Source organism: Chanodichthys erythropterus, chromosome 19 (assembly GCF_024489055.1).
Source record: "Chanodichthys erythropterus isolate Z2021 chromosome 19, ASM2448905v1, whole genome shotgun sequence".
Taxonomy (NCBI): domain Eukaryota; kingdom Metazoa; phylum Chordata; class Actinopteri; order Cypriniformes; family Xenocyprididae; genus Chanodichthys; species Chanodichthys erythropterus.
Genome location: NC_090239.1, coordinates 22,115,206 through 22,137,703, shown reverse-complemented (window position 1 = coordinate 22,137,703; position 22,498 = coordinate 22,115,206). Strand labels below are relative to the sequence as shown.

The window sequence follows — 22,498 nt, the reverse complement described above, 5'->3', positions numbered from 1 at the left end:
ACTGAGCAAATATATGCAAATTGCTGCAGATGCTGATATTTATATCGATGCAAATCAGTGAGATCTTTATAATAGTACAGCAGATACTGACATTAAAGGTGCCCTAGAATTAAAAATTGAATTTATTTTAGCATAGTTGAATAACAAGAGTTCAGTACATGGAAATGACATACAGTGAGTCTCAAACTCCATTGTTTCCTCCTTCTTATATAAATCTCATTTGTTTAAAAGACCTCAGAGCAGGGCTGGACTGGGACAAAAAAATGGCGCTGGCATTTTTGCTCAGACCGGCCCACCACAATCGGTCGGACACCACCCACCAGAGTATTACAATTATTTGGTAGAGTTATTAAAAGTACACTTAGTAAGAGTAGGATTTCTAGATGGACAATGTGCTCCATGATATAAAAGCTAACCCTTAGAACGTGGATGTAGAATACTGATAATTCTATAAAGAATTAAAAAAAAAATTTTTTTTTTCAATGAAACAGACAGCAGAAAAACTATAATTTACAATTACAAATATACTTTGTTTTAAAGAGCACAAACCCCTGTTTAAGAATCAAACATTTACCTCTCATTGTTTAGATACTCCCCATTAAAAACAATGAAAAAGAAAACTATACTACCAAATTACTCACAAAAAACGTCCTAATAAAATGATAAGAATGCTATTCACTTGCCATAAACAACCAAGTGTTCACACCAGAGTAATAGGGTACAAGAGCTACAAAACATAACTTTTTATAGCCGAAAAGTGAGATCTAGTAGACCATCATCACGACTAACAGCTATAAATAGACACCTATAGTCTCGTTGTGAAATAAACACATCATCAGTAATATTACATTATAATAATAACCTGAATTTTTTTTTTCAGATTGTAAAATCAGATTGCATCATTTCAGGTTTTTCTATGAGAAGGGCCGTTACTGCATAAGTGAACTCTGATAGCTACAAGGGCACTGCTAACTACAAAAAACAGTGCAAAACAACTTTTGCTGCTCTATTTGACTTTAGCTGACTGAGTGACCAGTGCAGTATAGGTGACAGTCTGATTTTATAACAACCACGACATCACACGTCGTCGTCGCATCATGAGTCCATCGCTGTTAATCATGTAACTACCCTGCTTACCGCTTCTATTATACTCTCCTGCTTACTCTGTCCCTCATTGGCTTCACTGCTCTTCTGCCTTACAGGTCTCCTCCATGTTCTTCTATGTTCACCTGTTTTTGCACGTCAGGTACTGTAAGTTTGGAAACTGAAGCTATAGTAACCGCACTAAACATGCCTGTAATTTTTGCACGTTGAGGCATCAACCTCTACATTTTTTTTATTTTATTTTTTTGCCCGCAACTTCTCCGCACCCCCCTTGCACTTACACTTTTGTTTCTCCATCCTCCTAATCCACAGATGTTCTGGCGAAACAGAGGGGACGGGCTGGAGTCTGTTAAGAGATGTGATTGGGCCAGCCCAGTGTCAGTATGGAAAATGAACCAATGGGCCGCTGTCCCTGCTTTATGGGCCGGTCGTTGGCCAATTTTATGTTTATTAAAAAAAAATCATATCATATAGCGGCCCCGCCCTCAAGTGCGTCGGCCCACCGGGCATTTGCCCGGTATGCCAGATTACCAGTCCAGGCCTGCCTCAGAGGAACAGGCGAATCTCAACATAACAATGTTTAATCAAATGTAAACATCCAAATAAATACTGTACTTATGCGATTAGACATGCTGCATGATGAATACTTTGTAAAGATCCATTTTGAGGGTTATATTAGCTGTGTGAACTTTGTTTATGCTTTTTAAGGCAGTCGACAGCTCGGGGGGCGGGGAGCACGAGAATTTAAAGGGGCCGCAGCCTGAATCAGCGCATAGTTAATGATGCCCCAAAAAAATGAATGAAAAAAATCTATGGGGTATTTTGAGCTGAAACTTCACAGACACATTCAGGGGACACCTTAGACTTATATTACATCTTTTGAAAACACATTCTACAGCACCTTTAAATGCATATACAGTAAATATCAATATCTGCCAATAATGTCTTGGTAAGATGATATTTAAATGCTGCTTAGTTTTATGATCAGAAGTTCTGTAGTTTTAAAACATAATGCAATTCAATACAATGATGACCGAGAGATGAACAAATAAAGCTTCCTCAAAAGATGATGATCATATTTGATACTCGTGATATTAAAAAAAAAAAAATGGGATAATCAAGTAAACTAAAGCTGCTTCAGTCCAGTTGAAATATTACTAAAAACATCGAAATTATTCTTACGTTTACTTGATAAAAATCAGTGCAGATTTCACAGCAGAAAGATATGTGAAGCATGAGATGAAGGTTTTACAATCAAAAAACCTTTTACTTGATAAAAAAAGTCTAAACTATCCATCAGAGACAGAAGGACTGCAGGAGATAGTGTTTATCAGATCATGTTGATCATTTAGAGACTATCAGTCATGATACAGCAGCTTTATAGGGTTAATAGTTATAGGGGTCATGACATGGGTTTTTTATATCTGAATATTCATTCATAATGCTAATGCACACACACAAAAATATACATATGCTGAAAAAACAATTATTTTCAGTTGCGTGTCAGTAAACAGCCGCTGTTGTCTTTGGCTGACGTCACTAGAGAGGAAAAACTGTATCGACGCCACTCGCTATTGCACGTGAGTGAGTGTTTTGAAAACGTTATCCATATAAAACCATCATTTGACAAAGCATTATGAAAAAATGTACTGACGGTTTGTGATGCAGCTGCTGTCAGATCCAGTACAGTCGCTGCTTCATCTGTCAACTAAAGGCTGTTTGTGAGCAGCTCTCCGTTACACTGTGCCTCAGAAACTGAACACATCTGTAAACTGCATCAGTGTAGACAGCATCAGGCATTACAATGGCTTCTATCTGCTCCTGACGGGACACACACCCAGTGAAGGCAAATGACAGCCGTTAAGAGACTGAACAGCAGTGGGCGTGGTCTATGGCGTGATGACGTATACTTATTGGTCGATGTCTTGCTCTGGAGGTAGTCATATGCAAATGTTTTTTGCCCGCATGGCGTCAAAAATCCCACAATATCAAAACGAGCCATTTTTGGAGCTTGATTAAATAAATGCTTTGATTATAATGAGGAGGATGTTTTAATCTATGAAACTTGCAGGCTGTTTTAATGGTACAGAGAGCTCTTGTATGTCAAAAGATCAAGGCAAAATTTGATTTCCGTTTAATTAATCTAACCATCCAATAAATCCACCACTATTTGAAATCAATAATGTGTGCTTTTCACAGCTAAATGAGAAGCACAACAGGAATTACAAGGCTGAAGAATCAAAAGGTTGAGTTAAAATGTTGTTTACAGAGACTGTCAGATTCTCATACTGAGAGCCTGCTTGTTCCAGCCTCAAAGACGCTTTTGCTTCGGATCACTAGGAACAGTTGGACAAACAGAAAACAACAGCAACTCGGCACTGAGGTAAGAGTAAGATCTGACACAGTCCTCTGAATCAAATAAATGAACATGAGGCAGGGGGTGCAGAACGCAATAAAGCCACAATAAACTTCTTTCACTCTAAACCCCAAGAAGCCCAAAGCATCTCGCGCACAGGTGAGCCGTCTTGCCGAGAATTCATTATGTCGTGCCTTTACTGACTATGTAGCAGAATTTAACAGGCTGTTATATTGCCCCCCTAAGGAAATCCCAAAAAGTGCTCAACCTTGGCATAAGGGCGAGAATCTGAGATGCAGTTTAAATGAAAACGGCTTCAGAGCCGGAAACCATTAGTGAGAGTCCTTGACGCTGCGCTCTGACACACGTGTGCTGGAGAGAAACACGCCGTCTGCATGTGAGGACGCAGCGGGAAATCGCAGCCATTACTCGAACAAGAGTTTATAGCCCGTCCAACTTTGATTTTAATTGCTAAGTGTAGCGATGAGGAAGCTATAAGTTCAGAAATGTGTAGAGCTGTATCATTATGAAATTGCCCATTGGCGCTCCACATCTTAATTAAACTAATTACAACATAGTTTAATAAGCCAGACAAATTTTATGCATGCAATGCTGATCTCTTAAAGCAATATTTGAGCAAATACACACAAACGCCTACAGAAACACATTCACTGCGCTTCTTTCTTTCTTTCTTTATTTTGGGAGAAAGGCTCTGTTATTATTTGTTCAGGGATATTTCTAATGAAATATTTTATGCATGCATGTTTCTCAATGTCAAATCATTCTTTAGTCATTCGGTGTTCATCCCTCTATAAGCGAAGCATTTTTTACACTTCGTCACGGCTGCCGTTTTATAACAACATTCTGTATGATTGGATAAAGAGAGTCCAGCTGTGTTTCATAGTATAAAAACCCTAATTATTCACAGACAGTGAAAACCGAGATCATGTCATAAACATCATTTTGGACCAAAGTCTTTCCCCGCAGTAAACGCTCTTGTTCATCCGGGCGTGTGAACATGCATTTTCTCTTTGAGTTGATTCAGTAGATGCTATCAGTACACAGCACTCCAATTACACACGCTTCTCTAGAGGCTGTCGCTGGCCCTCAACGTCGGCCCGGGACAGGACCGGGGCTCTCTGGTGAAAATATTGGCCTCGCTGCCTGGGAATGAGATGTTGTTCGACTCAGTCATGGCTGAACACAGCGGCTCACATGAATACAACACAACACAGCTGCACACAGCACTTCTGGAATCATGTCGATTACCACAAAAATCATTCTGAGTAAAAACCAAACATAATTCTGAAAAAGCAAAAATCTATCTTACACTGAGAAGTGAATGGGTCAATTTGTAAACTTAAAAATATGCACACTGTTTCAATAGTTTTACACATTTGGGTGAAAAAAAGCATACTAACCTTCTTTGTGTAACAGATAAATTCACAGAAAAATCCAATTATAACTTTGCTGCCATGACAACATAACGACTAAAACCCCAAAACGACCATAAAAAGTATGAGAACAACTTTACAGCTCAAATGAAACACACTCTTTAACAGAAGAATGCTGTAAGAGCTGTTTTATAATGATAAGCATCACATTTTTGTGTTGAAATCCTCCAAAATTGGCCTCACCTAAAGCTAAACTTTTGCAACAAAATTCACTTTTATTTTGTGGAAATCATCATCACACCACAAATGCTGTCAAACTTGCTGTACTGAACCTGCAACAGCTAATGAACGGAGAAAAGAGCCAGAAGATCTCGGCTGATTCGTGACCTCCGCTGCCTTATCGACCCTGATCCCAGGTCAGGGGTCAAGCACTCTCATTTACGTCATCCTGCACTACAAGGTCACTGTAATGAGGATAAGGAAACTAGGCAGTATAAATCTCCCTTAAAGTGCATCATAAGGGGTTTCAAGAGCTATAGATCTTCTAGAGGGATTGGTGTTCAACATAAATCTCCTTCAGTTTGGTGTTGTTGCCATATGAGTGACATTTATCTCCCTTAAGTCAAAACTGCCGTTTGTGTGATCATAACTCATGAGAACATCCAACAAAGTCTCTCCTGACCTTGAACATAATGAAATTCAGCGCAGCCTTCAATCCCAGCGCGACAGAGAGGGTGCGGATCCGTACGGCTCATCTATAATTGACTCCCATGTAAATATGGCATGCGGAAGTCAGACCGAGAGTTAACCTGGCGGATCACATGCTGCAATGAGATCGGCATGAAATATCAACCATCTGACTGACAGGCGTCTGGCACACAGTCTGCAGAACAACAAACGCAATTCAACACGAGCCCCTGATATATCTGCTCATATTAGCCAATATCATAACTGTGACTGAAGCTTGTCCAGCGCTCGTTCCAAAGCCAAGCCAGCTGCCTACAGAGACGGCATTTTAGGGCATCATAGGAGGGCTGCGCTTCCAAAGGTAGCTTGTTTAGTTAAGCTGCCAACTCTGATGTCTCGCTTTGGCAAAATGTTCAGGCCACAATCCCAGAGAGCATGCATTCAAGCAAAAGAAAATCCAAGATGGCGGATGAGACGAGAAATGCTTTATAAATAATAACAATAAAAAACAGGATTAGATTGTTTGTTTTTTCCCAATATTTTTTCACACTATGCGTTTTTATGATTATTATAGCTGCTGCCTATGTAGATTGTTCCAAACTGGCCTCTTACGAGGTTGCGTGTTGGTTAGGATCGCTAGCTTCAGGAACAGAGCTCAGGTCAATCAGTCATGTGTTTCATTACAGTGACCGCTTCCATCAAGATCAAACACTACAAACCTGGGAAGAAACTGGCAAGAGGTGTCTGAATAGCATCAGGCCGCTTACCGTGATTGGATTTGGAGCTGTGAACGGGGGTGTAGTGGTTTTTGGAGCCCGTGCGCTGTGGCGTGTCGTCTTTGGATGAGCTGTTCATCGCCGCAAAGTTCTCACAGTCGTATTGAGATATAGGAATTGGTCCTTGTTGTCTAAGTATGTCTGCAAGGGCTCTGTGGAGAAGATTGGAGAAATATGAAGAAAACAACAACAGCTCACGACGTTCGGGCGGAAGATTACCTCCAGCTACTCCCTACTCTAATTCGACTGGATTTGTACAGAAATAAAGGAAGAACGTCTATAAATAAGTGTTTAATCATCACGAATCACCTGGTAAATGCAGGAAGCCCAGAGGATCTGAACTCACAGCTGCATTATGAAAGTCACTGTTCACTCATGTTTACCTGAGAAATTTAATTATTTTTGCATTGGTTAGCCTGCAGTCAACAGCGCACTTTCATACTCCATACATTTTCAGTTTGTTTGTTTGTTCCAGTGTTGAATCTGTAATACAGTCCACAGGCCAGTTTTTATCATTTCCACCACAAGAACAAGACGTCCGACTAAATGAGGTTTTATACGTTTACCTGTTTGTGAAATGTGAATTGAAAGCTCTCAGAATGTATTATATTATCACATTATTCTACACTCTTAAAGGTTTTTGCAACAGAAGCATCAACACAACTGTGATATTATGAACCCACAGGTTAGGGAAAGTAATTTTACATTCACATCTAATATATCCAAATCCCAAACTGGAGATTGAGGGAACAGTTTTCTCACAGCACAGTTAAAATATTCGGAAGGCCTCGCATCAGAGCTGCCAATCCAGCGTAACAAACCCTTGAGCGTCTTGATGCTGTCGTGAATCTGTGCTTCCACCAAATGAAGGAGAAAACTGAAGCGTCTGTAACGAACCCTAACCCTTCTCACCCGAACGTCAGAACGAAAGGTGTTTGCTTGGCACCAGTGCTACAGATGCATGTTAAAACTGTGATCACATGCAGCCCTGTTCGAACGTGAGATCTTCCATAAGCAGCAGCAGATCCTGCAGATGGCCACTTCTATCCAGTTCACTTGCAACGTGATCAATCATTCCAGAGCTCGAATATGCAAACGACCATCTGATGTCAGAAAACTAAAAGAGGAGAATGAAGGTGTGCTGCTCACCTGTGAATGTTCATTTCCTGAGGTGGTTGGGTTGCTTTGTCATACGCGACTTTAGTCGAAACCCCAAGGACTATAATAAAAGCAATGACACCACAGGTGATGTAGACCGCGGTGTTCGTTTGGTCCATGCTCGGGTCATAAGTATCACCTGTCGGGACAGGTGATGGGGGCACAGTTTTCACCCAGTCGGGCTTGTGGTAATTCTTGCATGTTCTCTGGTCCAACCGGTTGCCTTTAAACTGGCAACAGAAGCGCAAGTAGCACGAGCCGCAGCAGTACCGGTGGTCGGTGTTATTGCACTCGAACTCCTTGTCGAACTGGCCGCTCACGTCGTAGTAGCCCAGGCAGGTCTCGTGCGTGAGAACCGGACGGACCTCCGTGATGCGCTGCGTGGACGCGGACGGTGCGACGGTCGTTCCGTTCAGTTCCTTCGACTTCGGAGTCTTTCTGGGCGCCGGTTTGGGTCGTTTGGCAGTCAGTGTGCAAAACACGTTGAGAGGGTCCAGATAAATGAGCAGCAGCAGAAAGTGTCGTATCCCCATGGCGCGGCGCGTCTTCAGGACCCTGGACAGCTCGCGATGGTGTGGGCTTCAGGCGCACTGATCCTCTGCGGTTCTCACGGCGGCTCTGCCCTGCATCTCTGATGATGTGGAGGTTCTGATGAAAGGCGCCATGCATTTAACTGAAATATTCTGTCCTCATCGTGGGTTTGTGTTCGGCTCAGCTGGGCGATTCCCGATGAACTCCTGTCGAACGAGCCTTTACATGTCGAGTCTCATCTTGCTGAGGGAAGAAGTAGACACAAACTTAATTGTTTGCTAATTAAATGATTAGACACTCTGACACATGCATCAGAAAAAAGCGATCACCAGTGCCAGAATTATTTCTATTAGCCATGCATTTTTTTTTATTATTATTATTATTATTTTTTTTTTTATCTATAAACGCATTTCTTGTGGTTCATTCTGTTTTCTCATGTTCAATCACTGCATATATGGCAATATATCGGTCACATATGGCAAATGTGTTGCAGTTGCATTCGATGCTTTAATGGACAAACTAGGGACAATAAACATCCCTTTACATGTAAAACAATTGAATGCATTAAACGCTATTTGTTGACTTCGATTGTAGTTTTTTTTTTTCTATGATTTTGCTTCTATATAAATATATATATAATTCCCTTACATAAGCTAAAAATCTTGATAACAATAAAAAAAATAAATTCGTGCACCGATAATGCAAATTGATCAACACGTTCACTTCTCATTCCATCGCTTTTATGTAGTTAGATAAACAGTGCAGTCAGTCTTGATCAGCTCTTACCGTGACTTTAATGCTCCGGTCGGTGTGTGGCTCTTGCCGAGGTGAAGTGAAGTGTTAGTCGGTCTCCTATCCCGAACACACTCCTCTGACGGTCCGCCTACAGTCTCTCGCGCCCGCATCAAACACTGGCGTCACTGTCCGTCTCTCTCTCTCTCTCTCTCTCTCTCTCTCTCTCTCAATTTCCTCCCTACACACATTACCACACCTATTCATCAGCTTTTATATTTACGTGCCTTTTGACATAGTTGCATAGCCTTTTTATATGAATATAACATTGCATGGATTTATTTGGTCTGAGTGCGGAAAGTGCTGAACTAAATCTGCAAACAGCACTGAATAGATTTCCTATAGCAGTCTGAACCCTATCTCTCACTGCTGCATGCTTTCATTGATTCCAGTTCCTGCAGACTTTTTGCAAGTAGTGTAAAACAGCTGTCATAGGAAGTCATTTAAAGCATTAAAGGCTGTTATGTGACAGATTGTCTGCTTGTTCTCCAGCAAGTGCAGAAGGAATACATGCGCCTTGTCCTGGATTATACTGTCTTCTCGAAGCTGCTTTAAACTGCAGTGTTCAGGACACCCTGTTCATGTTCTCTGTGCCATGAATCTGCTCCGTAATGACTCTTAATCTCACGGAAACAGCTGGATTCGATTGGAGAGAGATGAAGACATGAATGATTCACAAAGGCACTTGACTGACACCATCTCTCCCTTAAAGGTTACACACCGTTTTCCTATGAATATCTGTACATACGTTGTACTTAAGCACTGTCATGTCTTGTACAGTGTGGTAATTATACCACTAGATAGTTCAATAAACCAACATGATGCTATGTAGGCATCAGAATAAGTCACGTGGTTCAGCAGCTTTCGTGAAGTGCCTGTGTTGGGTTTGTTCAAACCTATTATGTAACTCTGTTTTGAAGAGAGCTCTTACAAATTTGCTCAAAGTGTTTTTTTAAATTTTGCAGCACATTTATTCTGTTGTGTGGTTATGGACTGAGCAAATGAAAAAAGATCAAACAAAATCAGCATATTGTTATTCAGTTGTCATACATTAATTAGCAGGGATAACATTAGGACTATTTTTACTATTTACAATATTTTTAAGTTCATCCTACACAATCCTCTCATTATGGAGGCTGAAAGCAGTTGCTAAGTTACAGCTTCTTAGTTTTTTTTTTTTCTTTTCTTTTCCTTTTTTTTACGATGCCATCCATAGTTTCTCTAATGAAATATTCAAGCACTTCTGGTGAAATTCTCCCTTGGACTTTAAAAGACATGTTGTGCTTTAGGAATGCATACTTGATTTAAGATTGCATTCACATTACATACACTGCACGCTCTGGGACGTGAACTATATAAAAAAGGAAGTGAACATATTAATGGAAAAATGAAACGCAAGAGTAGAAAATGCTATTGCATCATAACTGGAAAATATCCACAGGGAAATATTCAAATCAGGCATTAAAGTATAGCACTGGAATGTTGTTCATATCAAATCAACTGTGAACATAAATCTTGGCCAGAAAAATAGTTTTGATTACAGTCACTGTAGACTGTGTGAAATATGTATTTTTAGACTCTTACTTATATTGGATTGAGAAAACATTTCAATTGAGCAGCATGGGAATCTTGTAGAAAAGTGTAGAAATCTTGTAGAAAAGTGTAGAAATCAGCCAAATAACTTCATGCTTGAAGGATTGTACATTATGCTCCAGCTGCATGTGAACAACTAATGGCCATTCATAGCAAATTTTATATATATATGGGTCAAAGACATTTAGATGTCCGCATCAATAGAAATTTACATTTTATATACATATAAAGCACATTAATACATATAGTATATATAATATAATATATAGTATATAGTATATATTCATGAAAAAACAGCCATCTTGATCATGTGATTTCGCTAAACTATATCACATGATAAAGGACAAAAACTCATACAGGGGCATTTTTCGCCCTCATATTTTATATCTGCATTCATCACTGAACTGCCTGCAGTGTAAGATGACGTACAGGTCTGGGCGGGGTGCGTTAAAAGCATATATACAGTGGGTACGGAAAGTATTCAGAAACCCTTAAATTTTTCACTCTTTGTTATATTGCAGCCATTTGCTAAAATCATTTAAGTTCATTTTTTTTCCTCATTAATGTACACACAGCACCCCATATTGACAGAAAAACACAGAATTGTTGACAGATTTATTAAAAAAGAAAAACTGAAATATCACATGGTCCTCAGTATTCAGACCCTTTGCTGTGACACTCATATATTTAACTCAGGTGCTGTCCATTTCTTCTGATCATCCTTGAGATGGTTCTACAGCTTCATTTGAGTCCAGCTGTGTTTGATTATACTGATTGGACTTGATTAGGAAAGCCACACACCTGTCTATATAAGACCTTACAGCTCACAGTGCATGTCAGAGCAAATGAGAATCATGAGGTCAAAGGAACTGCATGAAGAGCTCAGAGACAGAATTGTGGCAAGGCACAGATCTGGCCAAGGTTACAAAAACATTTCTGCTGCTCTTAAGGTTCCTAAGAGCACAGTGGCCTCCATAATCCTTAAATGGAAGACGTTTGGAACGACCAGAACCCTTCCTAGATCTGGCCATCCGGCCAAACTGAGCTATCGGGGGAGAAGAGCCTTGGTGAGAGAGGTAAAGAAGAACCCAAAGATCACTGTGGCTGAGCTCCAGAGAAGCAGTCGGGAGATGGGAGGAAGTTGTAGAAAGTCAACCATCACTGCAGCACTCCACCAGTCGGGGCTTTATGGCAGAGTGGCCCAACGGAAGCCTCTCCTCAGTGCAAGACACATGAAAGCCCGCATGGAGTTTGCCAAGATGGTGAGAAATAAGATTCTCTGTTCTGATGAGACCAAGATAGAACTTTTTGGCCTTAATTCTAAGCGGTATGTGTGGAGAAAACCAGGCACTGCTCATCAGCTGTCCAATACAGTCCCAACAGTGAAGCATGGTGGTGGCAGCATCATGCTGTGGGGGGGTTTTTCAGCTGCAGGGACAGGACGACTGGTTGCAATCGAGGGAAAGATGAATGCGGCCAAGTACAGGGATATCCTGGACGAAAACCTTCTCCAGAGTGCTCAGGACCTCAGACTGGGCCGAAGGTTTACCTTCCAACAAGATAATGAACCTAAGACCCTGACTTAAACCCAATTGAGCATCTCTGGAGAGACCTAAAAATGGCTGTTCACCAACGTTTACCATCCAACCTGACAGAACTGGAGAGGATCTGCAAGGAGGAATGGCAGAGGATCCCCAAATCCAGGTGTGAAAAACTTGTTGCATCTTTCCCAAAAAGACTCATAACTGTATTAGAAACAATTAGAAACAATTCTGTGTTTTTCTGTCAATATGGGGTGTTGTGTGTACATTAATGAGGAAAAAAATGAACTTAAATGATTTTAGCAAATGGCTGCAATATAATAAAGAGTGAAAAATTTAAGGGGGTCTGAATACTTTCCGTTCCCACTGTACATACTGTTTATCTCCTGCCGTATGTTTTTCTCCTGAAGTGTTGCAGTTGTTTGGCTGAGCCTCATCCCTCTGTCAGTGACCCGAAACACTCAGAGTACAGCAGGAGTGTGTGCTCTTTAAAGTCAACGGTCCCTTGTGTTTCTGCATGTGTGTGTGGAGTCGCTGTAGACAAAGTGCTTCGTCAAGAGATTCAAACGCACGTCTCAATGCTGGAGGCAGAAGAGCAGAAAGTACAAGCTCAGAAGTGTCAGATTCAGTACGTGTATAAAAACATCTACCTTATATATAATGCCTCGAGTTTGAAAAGTGCCTGTTTTGTAGAATTACTCTAAGAAAAACAATAGCTTAAGCTTTCGACCTAAGATGGGCTGTAACAAGCAGAATGAGTGAATGAATGAATGAATGAATGAATGAATGAATGAATGAATGAATGAGTGATGCTTGCTCAAATTACTAAATTAAAATGTACTAATGCAACACAACGTTCTCATAATTTAATGTTATATTTTTGCAATCCATTTAAATATATAAAACAGAAGTTTACATAATTCATTTGCACTGGAACTACATTAATAATTTCTGTAGTGTTATTGTAGCTTTGCTGAAATGGACAGGGGATTTCTAGTTCCCATCATTGGGAGAGCAAATGTTGAAATGAAGTGCTTTTTAATGCGTCTCTGATCAAGATGAAAAAGGGAGCGACGTGTAAGTGTTTAATGTTCATCAGAAGAGATCTAGAAGAGTTTCTGTTTTGTTAGCACTGTGGAGCCTGTGATTAGCTTGAGGCTTGATTGAGGCTTTTACTTGTGCTTCCAGCTGACATCATTACATCACGGTCAGACGCAGTCAGATTTAGCACGCTAGTGTGCGCTAGTGATAGTTGGCTAGTAGTAAACTGCAGGAGATTCAATTGAGTCATTTGACATCTACTTTTAGTGTGATTTACTCAGTTCTAGAGATCAAATGAATGATGTTTTTATCACTCATGTGTCACTGATCAAAACTGCCGATAAACAGAACAGCCAAAATAAAGTTGCTCTCGCTCATTTAAATCACAAACAAACGACTCAAAGGAAGCTCTCGAAAGTCCTTCATCATCAGAAAACTGCGTGAAGGTCGTGACGCTCGTAACCCCGTCCACGCCTCGTCCGTCAGACGACAGACTGAAGTATAATTAAAACGCTAATAAAACAGGGGCAGAATATTGCATGTTGTCACTCGTTCCTAAAATACAGTCCGTTATCTTTCATTCTCCACACAGCCAATGGTTCATTCTTCAGTTTTATTTCTTCAGCGCTTCACAGTACAGATCGTCTCGAAGCAGCTTCGCAGTAATAAACACTAAAAAATAACAAAATCAATGATGCAAACATCAAATATGAGAAAAAATTCAGATTGTGCTGTAAAGCAGCTCTACAGAACACAACAGAGTCATTATTCAGATCAATTCAGTTCAATGTTGATTCAGTTCAGTTCAATAATTGTGTACAGTTATAACGAAGCATGTGAGAAACCCAGAATCAGTCGCACTTACAATTTGTGTGCCAAAATCAACAGATTCTTCTAGTGTGCAGTGATGTTGTGATGCTCAGATACACACACGTACAGACGGTGTTCTCCTGTGTCACACAAACCCTTCTCTGACAGTCCAGTAAGGTCTTTCTTAGTCACAGGTGTTGTCAAGGCAACTCGGCCTCAGCTGTGGACAGAATTTCATCATTTTTATCTGTGTTTTGTGCTTGAGTGACTTAGCATTTGGGTTAATGGCAGGACTGAAAGCGCCTTTAAAAGGCAAACCCCAGATAATATGATCTCATCTTTATGACTTCTAGCTATTATGATTTCACAGTCACCTGCCTGAACACTTACTAATGGCATACAGTGGAAATAATAGGCTGTGTGTACATGAACGAGTCTGTATTTCAGCAATATCACACAAGCTGTTGAACATCAGCGCGACTGTGATTCGTACAGATCGTACAGTATCACAAACTTTGTGAGGTTTGTCAAATAATTACGTTTACAGAAACACTTGAAACCAGAGACAACTGAGAGCGAACGGCGATCTGAAGCGGCTGGAGAAAGAGGGTGATTGTCAGAGAAGCGAGCAGATAAAACACTGACAGACTTTAAGAAGCTCTTTGGCTGAAACTGTCAAAACATCAGCGATCTGTTCAGCCTCTCCCGCGTGTTTCCACAGAGAAGGATAAAATCATACCTGTTTGCCGTCAACTTCAGAATTATCGGCACCCTTGTTTAATATGAGCAAAGGCAGCTGTGAAAATGAATCTGCATTGTTTATTCTTCTGATCTTTCATAAAAAAAATAAAAAATAAAAAAATCACAAAATTCTAACCTATCATTGAAGTAAAAGAATTGAAGGTGGGGGGAAAATCACATTATGAAATTAATGTTTTTTCTCCAATAAATGTTCCACAAATATTGGCATATTTGTGATCATGAGCATGAAACTGTGCAGCCATGACTTCCCGTTCCACAGGAGAATAAATATGTGTAAACACAAAGGCTAAATTCTCATAATCATTCATCACAGTGAGAAAAACCAAAGAATATAGTTCTGATGTGCAGCAAAAGATTGTTGAGCTTCACAAAATAGAAAGTGGCTGTAAGAAAATAGCTAAAGCATTGAAGAATCTCCATTTCCACCATCAGGCCCACATGGAAAGAACCTATATGTGGATACATGTGCATATATGAAACCTATATGCAGTGTATATGCACATATATGATAATATATATGCTGCATATATGCGTATATATGCCACATATAGGCAAAATTGAGGTGCATATATGTGCATATACAGGAAATATAGGTCTCCTGTATTGCTTCTTCATATCCACATATATCCCTATACATACAAGATATGTCTTCTATATAGCTAATAGCAGGATCTGGTCATTTTGTAGCTCATATCTCATGTTTGACTGTCATACATGATGCCTAGCTCATATTTTCTATTATCAAGGCAAAAACTAAGAATTAACGAAAAAAATTATGCAAGAACTTATGTATGTGCGAACACGTGAAATTGGTCCCACATGTAAAAAAACTATATAAACATATATGTTTCAATATAGGTTTTGATATAGGTTTTTAATATATGTGACATATATAAAATTGGCAATTTTCCTTTATTATATGTACATATATGTATATATATATATGCACACATACTGTATATGTACATATAATATAGGAAAACGGACAATTTTATATATGTCACATATATTAAAAACCTATATTAAAACCTATATTGAAACATATATGTTTATATAGGTTTTTTACATGTGGGGGGGCAATAATTAAGAAGTTCCAATCAACTAAAGATGTTACAAATCTGCCAGGAAGAGGACGTGTGTCTAAATCATCCTAGTGAGAGATTGAGTGGACAAAGATTCGCCAAAGATCACAGCTGGAGAACTGCAGAGATTTGAGTCTTGGGGTCAAACAGCTCCTACATCACCACAAGATGTTCGGGAGGGTTTCAAGAAAAATCCTCTGCTCTCCTCCAGAAACAATCTCCAGCATATTCAGTTGTCGGAAACAACAGGACCTTCAAACGGGAGCAGCTTCTATGATCAGATGAAACTAAAAGAGCTTTTTGGCAGCAAACTCACCTGATGAGTTTGGTGCACACATGGGTAAAAAGTGCCCCATGCCCACGGTTAAATATCCTGCTGGATCTTTAAGGTTGTGGGCCTATTTTTCTGCTGGAGGTCCTGGACATCTTGTTCAGATTCATGGTATCATGGATTCTATCAAATACTAACAGATAAAAAATTCAAAACCTGACCGCTTCTGCTAGAAATCCAATAATGGGCCGTGATTGGATCTTCCATCAGGACAATGATCCAAAACAAACATCAAATCCAACACAAAAATGTCACTGAGCACAAAGTGAAGCTTCTGCCATGACCGTCCCAGTCCCCTGACCTGAACCCTAAAGAAAATGAGTGGAGTGAACTGAAGAGAAGAAGCACCAACATGGAGCTGGGAATCTGAAGGATCTGGAGAGATTCTGCATGAAGGAAAGATCTCTGATCTCCAAACTCATCAGGTGTTGTAGAAGACTCAGAGCTGTTATCTCGGCAAAAGGACATTGCAGTAATTGGGTGCCAATAATTGTGGCCAACATGAACTAGAGAAAAACATTTATTTGAGATTTTTCCCGAACTCTATCCAGTCTTTTACTTCAATGAAAGGTTAGAATTTTGTGAATTCTTTAAATGAAAGATCAAAAGGATAAACAATGCAGATTTATTTTCAAAGCCCCCTTTGATCATATTTACCAAGGGTGCCAATAATTCTGGAGTTGTCTATACACACACACACACACACACACACACACACACACACACACACACACACACACACACATATATATATATATATATACAGCTCTGGAAAAAATTAGGAGACCACTCCAAGTTCAGAAATCAATGTTAAGTGGTCTATATATATATATACAGTGGGTACAGAAAGTATTCAGACCCCCTTAAAATTTTTCACTCTTTGTTATATTGCAGCCATTTGCTAAAATCATTTAAGCTCTTTTTTTTCTTCCTCATTAATGTACACACAGCACCCCATATTGACAGAAAAACAGAATTGTTGACATTTTTGCAGATTTATTAAAAAGAAAAACTGAAATATCACATGGTCCTCAGTATTCAGACCCTTTACTCAGTATTTAGTAGAAGCACACTTTGATCTAATACAGCCATGAGTCTTTTTTTGAAAGATGCAGCAAGTTTTTCACACCTGGATTTGGGGATCCTCTGCCATTCCTCCTTGCAGATCCTCTCCAGTTCTGTCAGGTTGGATGGTAAACGTTGGTGAACAGCCATTTTTAGGTCTCTCCAGAGATGCTCAATTGGGTTTAAGTCAGGGTCTTAGGTTCATTATCTTGTTGGAAGGTAAACCTTCGGCCCAGTCTGAGGTCCTGAGCACTCTGGAGAAGGTTTTCGTCCAGGATATCCCTGTACTTGGCTGCATTCATCTTTCCCTCGATTGCAACCAGTCGTCCTGTCCCTGCAGCTGAAAAACACCCCCACAGCATGATGCTGCCACCACCATGCTTCACTGTTGGGACTGTATTGGACAGGTGATGAGCAGTGCCTGGTTTTCTCCACACATACCGCTTAGAATTAAGGCCAAAAAGTTCTATCTTGGTCTCATCAGACCAGAGAATCTTATTTCTCACCATCTTGGAGTCCTTCAGGCGGGCTTTCATGTGTCTTGCACTGAGGAGAGGCTTCCGTCGGGTCACTCTGCCATAAAGCCCCGACTGGTGAAGGGCTGCAGTGATGGTGGACTTTCTACAACTTCCTCCCATCTCCCGACTGCTTCTCTGGAGCTCAGCCACAGTGATCTTTGGGTTCTTCTTTACCTCTCTCACCAAGGCTCTTCTCCCCCGATAGCTCAGTTTGGCCGGATGGCCAGATCTAGGAAGGGTTCTGGTCGTTCCAAACGTCTTCCATTTAAGGATTATGGAGGCCACTGTGCTCTTAGGAACCTTAAGAGCAGCAGAAATGTTTTTGTAACCTTGGCCAGATCTGTGCCTTGCCACAATTCTGTCTCTGAGCTCTTCATGCAGTTCCTTTGACCTCATGATTCTCATTTGCTCTGACATGCACTGTGAGCTGTAAGGTCTTATATAGACAGGTGTGTGGCTTTCCTAATCAAGTCCAATCAGTATAATCAAACACAGCTGGACTCAAATGAAGCTGTAGAACCATCTCAAGGATGATCAGAAGAAATGGACAGCACCTGAGTTAAATATATGAGTGTCACAGCAAAGGGTCTGAATACTGAGGACCATGTGATATTTCAGTTTTTTCTTTTTTAATAAATCTGTCAACAATTCTGTATTTTTCTGTCAATATGGGGTGCTGTGTGTACATTAATGAGGAAAAAAAATGAACTTAAATGATTTTAGCAAATGGCTGCAATATAACAAAGAGTGAAAAATTTAAGGGGGTCTGAATACTTTCCGTACCCACTGTATATATAGGGTTAGGTTTAGCATATATGCAAATTATATTAGAATGATTTCTGAAGGATCATGTGACACTGAAGACTGGAGTAATGATGCTGAAAATTCAGCTTTGATCACAGAAATAAATTACACTTTACTATATATTCACATAGAAAACAGATATTTTAAAGCTAAGAATCTCACTAATATGTGACTGAAGACAAATGGAGAAACAGCCTGCTAAACTCTGACGACGCAACAGCTCTGTATCAATCCTTCCTTATTTAAAGGCTTTCGGCCAGCCTTTCACAACATTCATCATTCCCCTTATATCAGAGTGACTGAGAGCCAGAGGAACGTAAAGCATTAGAGTTATAGGAATCGCTATGGGCTAACATGAATCATGAGTCTCTCAGAGGAATACTTTTACAGCTGCCACTGTTTTCCTCTTTCCTGACGTCGACTGTGGATGAATGAATTAAGTGGGTCACAGCTGCGAAGACGAGCACATATTTCAGCGTCTGTACAGACCAGCTTTCCTTGGGCAAAGGACTGAAAATGCATGTTAGCCTCTCTTTTTCTCTCTCTTCGCTACAAGAGCCAGAAGTGCATGAGACCGAATGTTAAATCATTCATTTACACAATGCTTTCAGATTCTCTTCCCGTCGCTTCGTGTTTGTGCTCGGATTTAAAGGAATGTTCCAGGTGAAACGAGTGCTATCAGAAGCATGTGTGGTGTAATGCTGATTATCACAGACAACATTTTTTGTTTTGTTTTCTGAAATTAAAGCAAACAGTGAGAGTTGAGCGCTGGACCAGACCAGCATTCTGCAGGGTTTAAAACCAGAAATGTGAAATCTTGAATTATTCAGTAAAATCCCATTTGTCATTTGAACTGTACTGTTGTCTACGGAAAATCATCCTTCAGGAGGAAGTGGAACATTTCTACAGGATGAACATCTGGTTATGCCACACAGTAATGCCTGTGGGATATTTAATATAAGCGCAGCTTTGCAGAAGGTTTTCTCACATTAATATTAAAGGAGCCCTATTATGCAGAATTCACTTTTAAATGGTATTTGAACATAAATGTGTGTCGGCAGTGTGTGTACACAACCACCTTATAATGGTAAAAATCCACCCCCTTCTCTTTTTATAATCCACATAAATCATAAGCAGTGTCTCAGAAAAAGCAGTTTGCAGAATGTAGCTTCTGTGACATCACAAATGCTTAGGCCCCGCCCACGACTGCTGACAGACTCTGCCTTATTAGCATAGACTCCGCCCTCAGTGAGCCGTATACAGTCAAGTTAAGTAAGAAATGTATTCTTATTAAAGCTACTAAAGTTATTCAGTCAAGAGCAGTAAGAGATTTTCTATTTTATATCAACAGTATATTCAGCAGTCGATTCTGTATTAAGCTGCTTTCATTTTAATACACACATGCGATTTCTTTACTTGCTGTTGAGGTTCACAGACATAAACGACTTTGTGTGATTTTGACATAACCTTGTGTGTGTTTGACAGTTTAAACACAATAACACAGGAAAGAGAACTTAGTTTAAAACTCACGTGACGCGTCGCCTGACAGCCAGCTTTCTGTGAAAACCATATATCAGAAAACTAAACTGATGTGGCTTTAAAACACATGCAAATAATAAACTTACGTGATGACAAAGAACTGTAATGTCACGTGAGCCCGGCCGCAATAGAGATCAAAACCAAAGAGTTGTTTAAGTTTTTGACAGAGTATTATTCAGAGGCACCAGCTGTACAGGCTCCGCCCTCTTCTGCAAAGTGGGGCGGGGAGCAGCAGCTCATTTGCATTTAAAGATCCATGCACAAAAACAGCATGTTTTTCTTTCCAATCAAAAATGGGCATTTACAACATGGTATAATAAATGATCTTTGGGGTATTTTGAGACACATTCTGGGGACACCTGAGACTTATATTACATCTACATCAAAAAGGGGCCCCTTTAATATGAAGATATACTTTTTATCATTTTATCATATGTCTTCATGAAGGTCCAGATCTGACACGGTCTTTTCCAGCTGAATTACAAAGATTTGATTTCCAATTCTGCATATTACAGCTGAAATTAAGTTCTTTAGTGACCAGAGCACAACACTGAGATAGTACATTAACTGAAACATCAGTAACTTCAGTACAATATAGCATGTATATCATAAAATTGAGCTTCTATTAAACATAAATATTAAATAATTACATTGCAACGTTCTTAATTTACTGATAATACTGATGAGTTTTATAAAGGCTAGTAACTGCTAGTGATAAACCAGTAATGGAGAAAGCTGCTTTTCCTGTATTGTTAATTCAATCCAAACTGCTTCTGGTTTCATCTGGAATCTCGTGCATTTTCACCCCACAGACAATTCTTTCACTAATGTACAATAGATGAGATCTCGTATTCTATCGCAGTTCACAGAGAAGCTACTCATAATTATGAGTTACCTCTAATTAATTATAACACACTGACTGTTTATTGCAAATAAGCCCGTCTTTGTGTCTCTCGAGGCTTGCAGATCTGACAGAACACTGCCTTCCCACAGCATGGGTGTTAAATAACAGGCTCGTACATCACATCTCTGATGACGGATGGAGGATCAGAGGCCGGAGCGCGACCTCTTCCACATGACGACACATTTTCATTCACCCCACACTGCCGTGTCACGTGACCACACTCCTCCGGAGACGCAGGACACGCTCTGAGCACAGAAAAGCCATTAAAACTGAGACATCACTTACGATCAAATGTATTACTGACCACCTACAGTAAGCCTGTCGTGTCCGAGCTGCATTCTGAATTGATGGCGTCCTTCTGCGCATCCATGCGGAACCACGTTAAACACTGTGGAATGAGAGAAGATGGATAATTCCTGTCAGATTCAGCATGAGTGCTGTAATCAGCCAGACGTGGTTCTGGGATCTACAGCGGCTGAAGAGGAGAGGAAAACAGTTGCACCTAAAAGGAAACCAGTAGGGCATAAAACATTTTCAGAACTGCAGAACTGTGTGTTTCATCAATGTGTGTGAAGCTGACGCTGCACTGAACTCAGGAGCATCAGTGTCTCTTTTATGTACAGCAGATATTCGGGCCATAAACAGGATTGACACAACAATACTAATACCGCTGTTGTCTTTTGAAATCGTTTTCAAGGTTGAGGAGGAAACGTTACACAGAAACAACACAAATGACCTTGACTGGTGGATCATCCGTATGGGAGGAAAAACCATGATGCTCGAGGTCTGAATGCTGAAGTAGCTGGGAAGGCTTCCACTGATTGTACAATAATATTCAAGAATAATATTAAACGTCACTTATTCATCCTTCTGTCATTCTAATGTATGACTTTCTTTCTCCTGTGAAACACAAATGGAGGAATTCTGAAGAATGTTCATGCTGCTCTTTTCCACAAAATGCAATAAATGGGGACTTTAAAAAGTTTCAAAGTTTCGATAGGTCTGTGTCACTGATATTCAGTCCAGCAGTCCTGCTTGTGTGATATTGCTTCATTGAACCACATTCTCTCATCCTTTGGAGTGACTAATTTAAACAGAATCCACTACGGTTCAATTACTTTGCCACTGCAGCAAGTTAGAGACTAAAAGAGTCAAAGCGTATCCGCACTGTCTCTTTTAATCAGAAAGTTAATGGTTAAAGTGAAGGTGCTGGTTCGGTTTGACTCGACACAAACTGATTGATGTACCTTCAGTAGAGCTTCTCAATGTAAAGGTGGGCCATTCATCTGCACACCTCACAACACAGCTGGCGCGAGGGGGCGGGGCAACCTGTCACTCACATGAGATCCACCAATAGCAAACCACAACCATCCTAATATTCAATCAGTTCCCCACAGACAAGATCAAGCCCCGCCCTACATTTGTTCTTGTCCCAGAAGCCGTTTAACTCGGACATACGGTGTCATGACAAATCGGGTCTCCCCAAACTGTCAGTTAATGAGTATTCTAGGTATATACAAATTAAATTAATTGAAATGCCCATATAGCATACTATATAATACATAAGGAAACAAATTAGTGCATATTAAAACCAACTGAACGTAATTTCTTACACTTGATTAATGTTAACTAATAAATAATAATTACAACAGCCTATTAAGTGAATAATTGAACATCATTCATTTGTTTAATTTATAACCAAAATATTTG

At 40.0% G+C, this 22,498-nt stretch overlaps 1 protein-coding gene across 6 annotated transcripts in view; it reads right to left on the bottom strand.

Annotated features, from left to right (window-relative positions):
* shisa6 (shisa family member 6) overlaps nt 1-8,008 on the bottom strand; it is a 44,430-nt gene extending 36,422 nt beyond the window's left edge. For all 6 annotated transcript variants that reach the window (XM_067369986.1, XM_067369987.1, XM_067369988.1 and 3 more), the window contains exons 1-2: nt 7,467-8,008; nt 6,309-6,469 (exon numbers count right to left, since the gene is read on the bottom strand). In XM_067369986.1, the coding sequence (XP_067226087.1) occupies nt 6,309-6,469; nt 7,467-8,008 (703 nt within the window). The remainder of the gene's footprint in view (nt 1-6,308; nt 6,470-7,466) is intronic.
* Nucleotides 8,009-22,498: the final 14,490 nt, after the last annotated feature.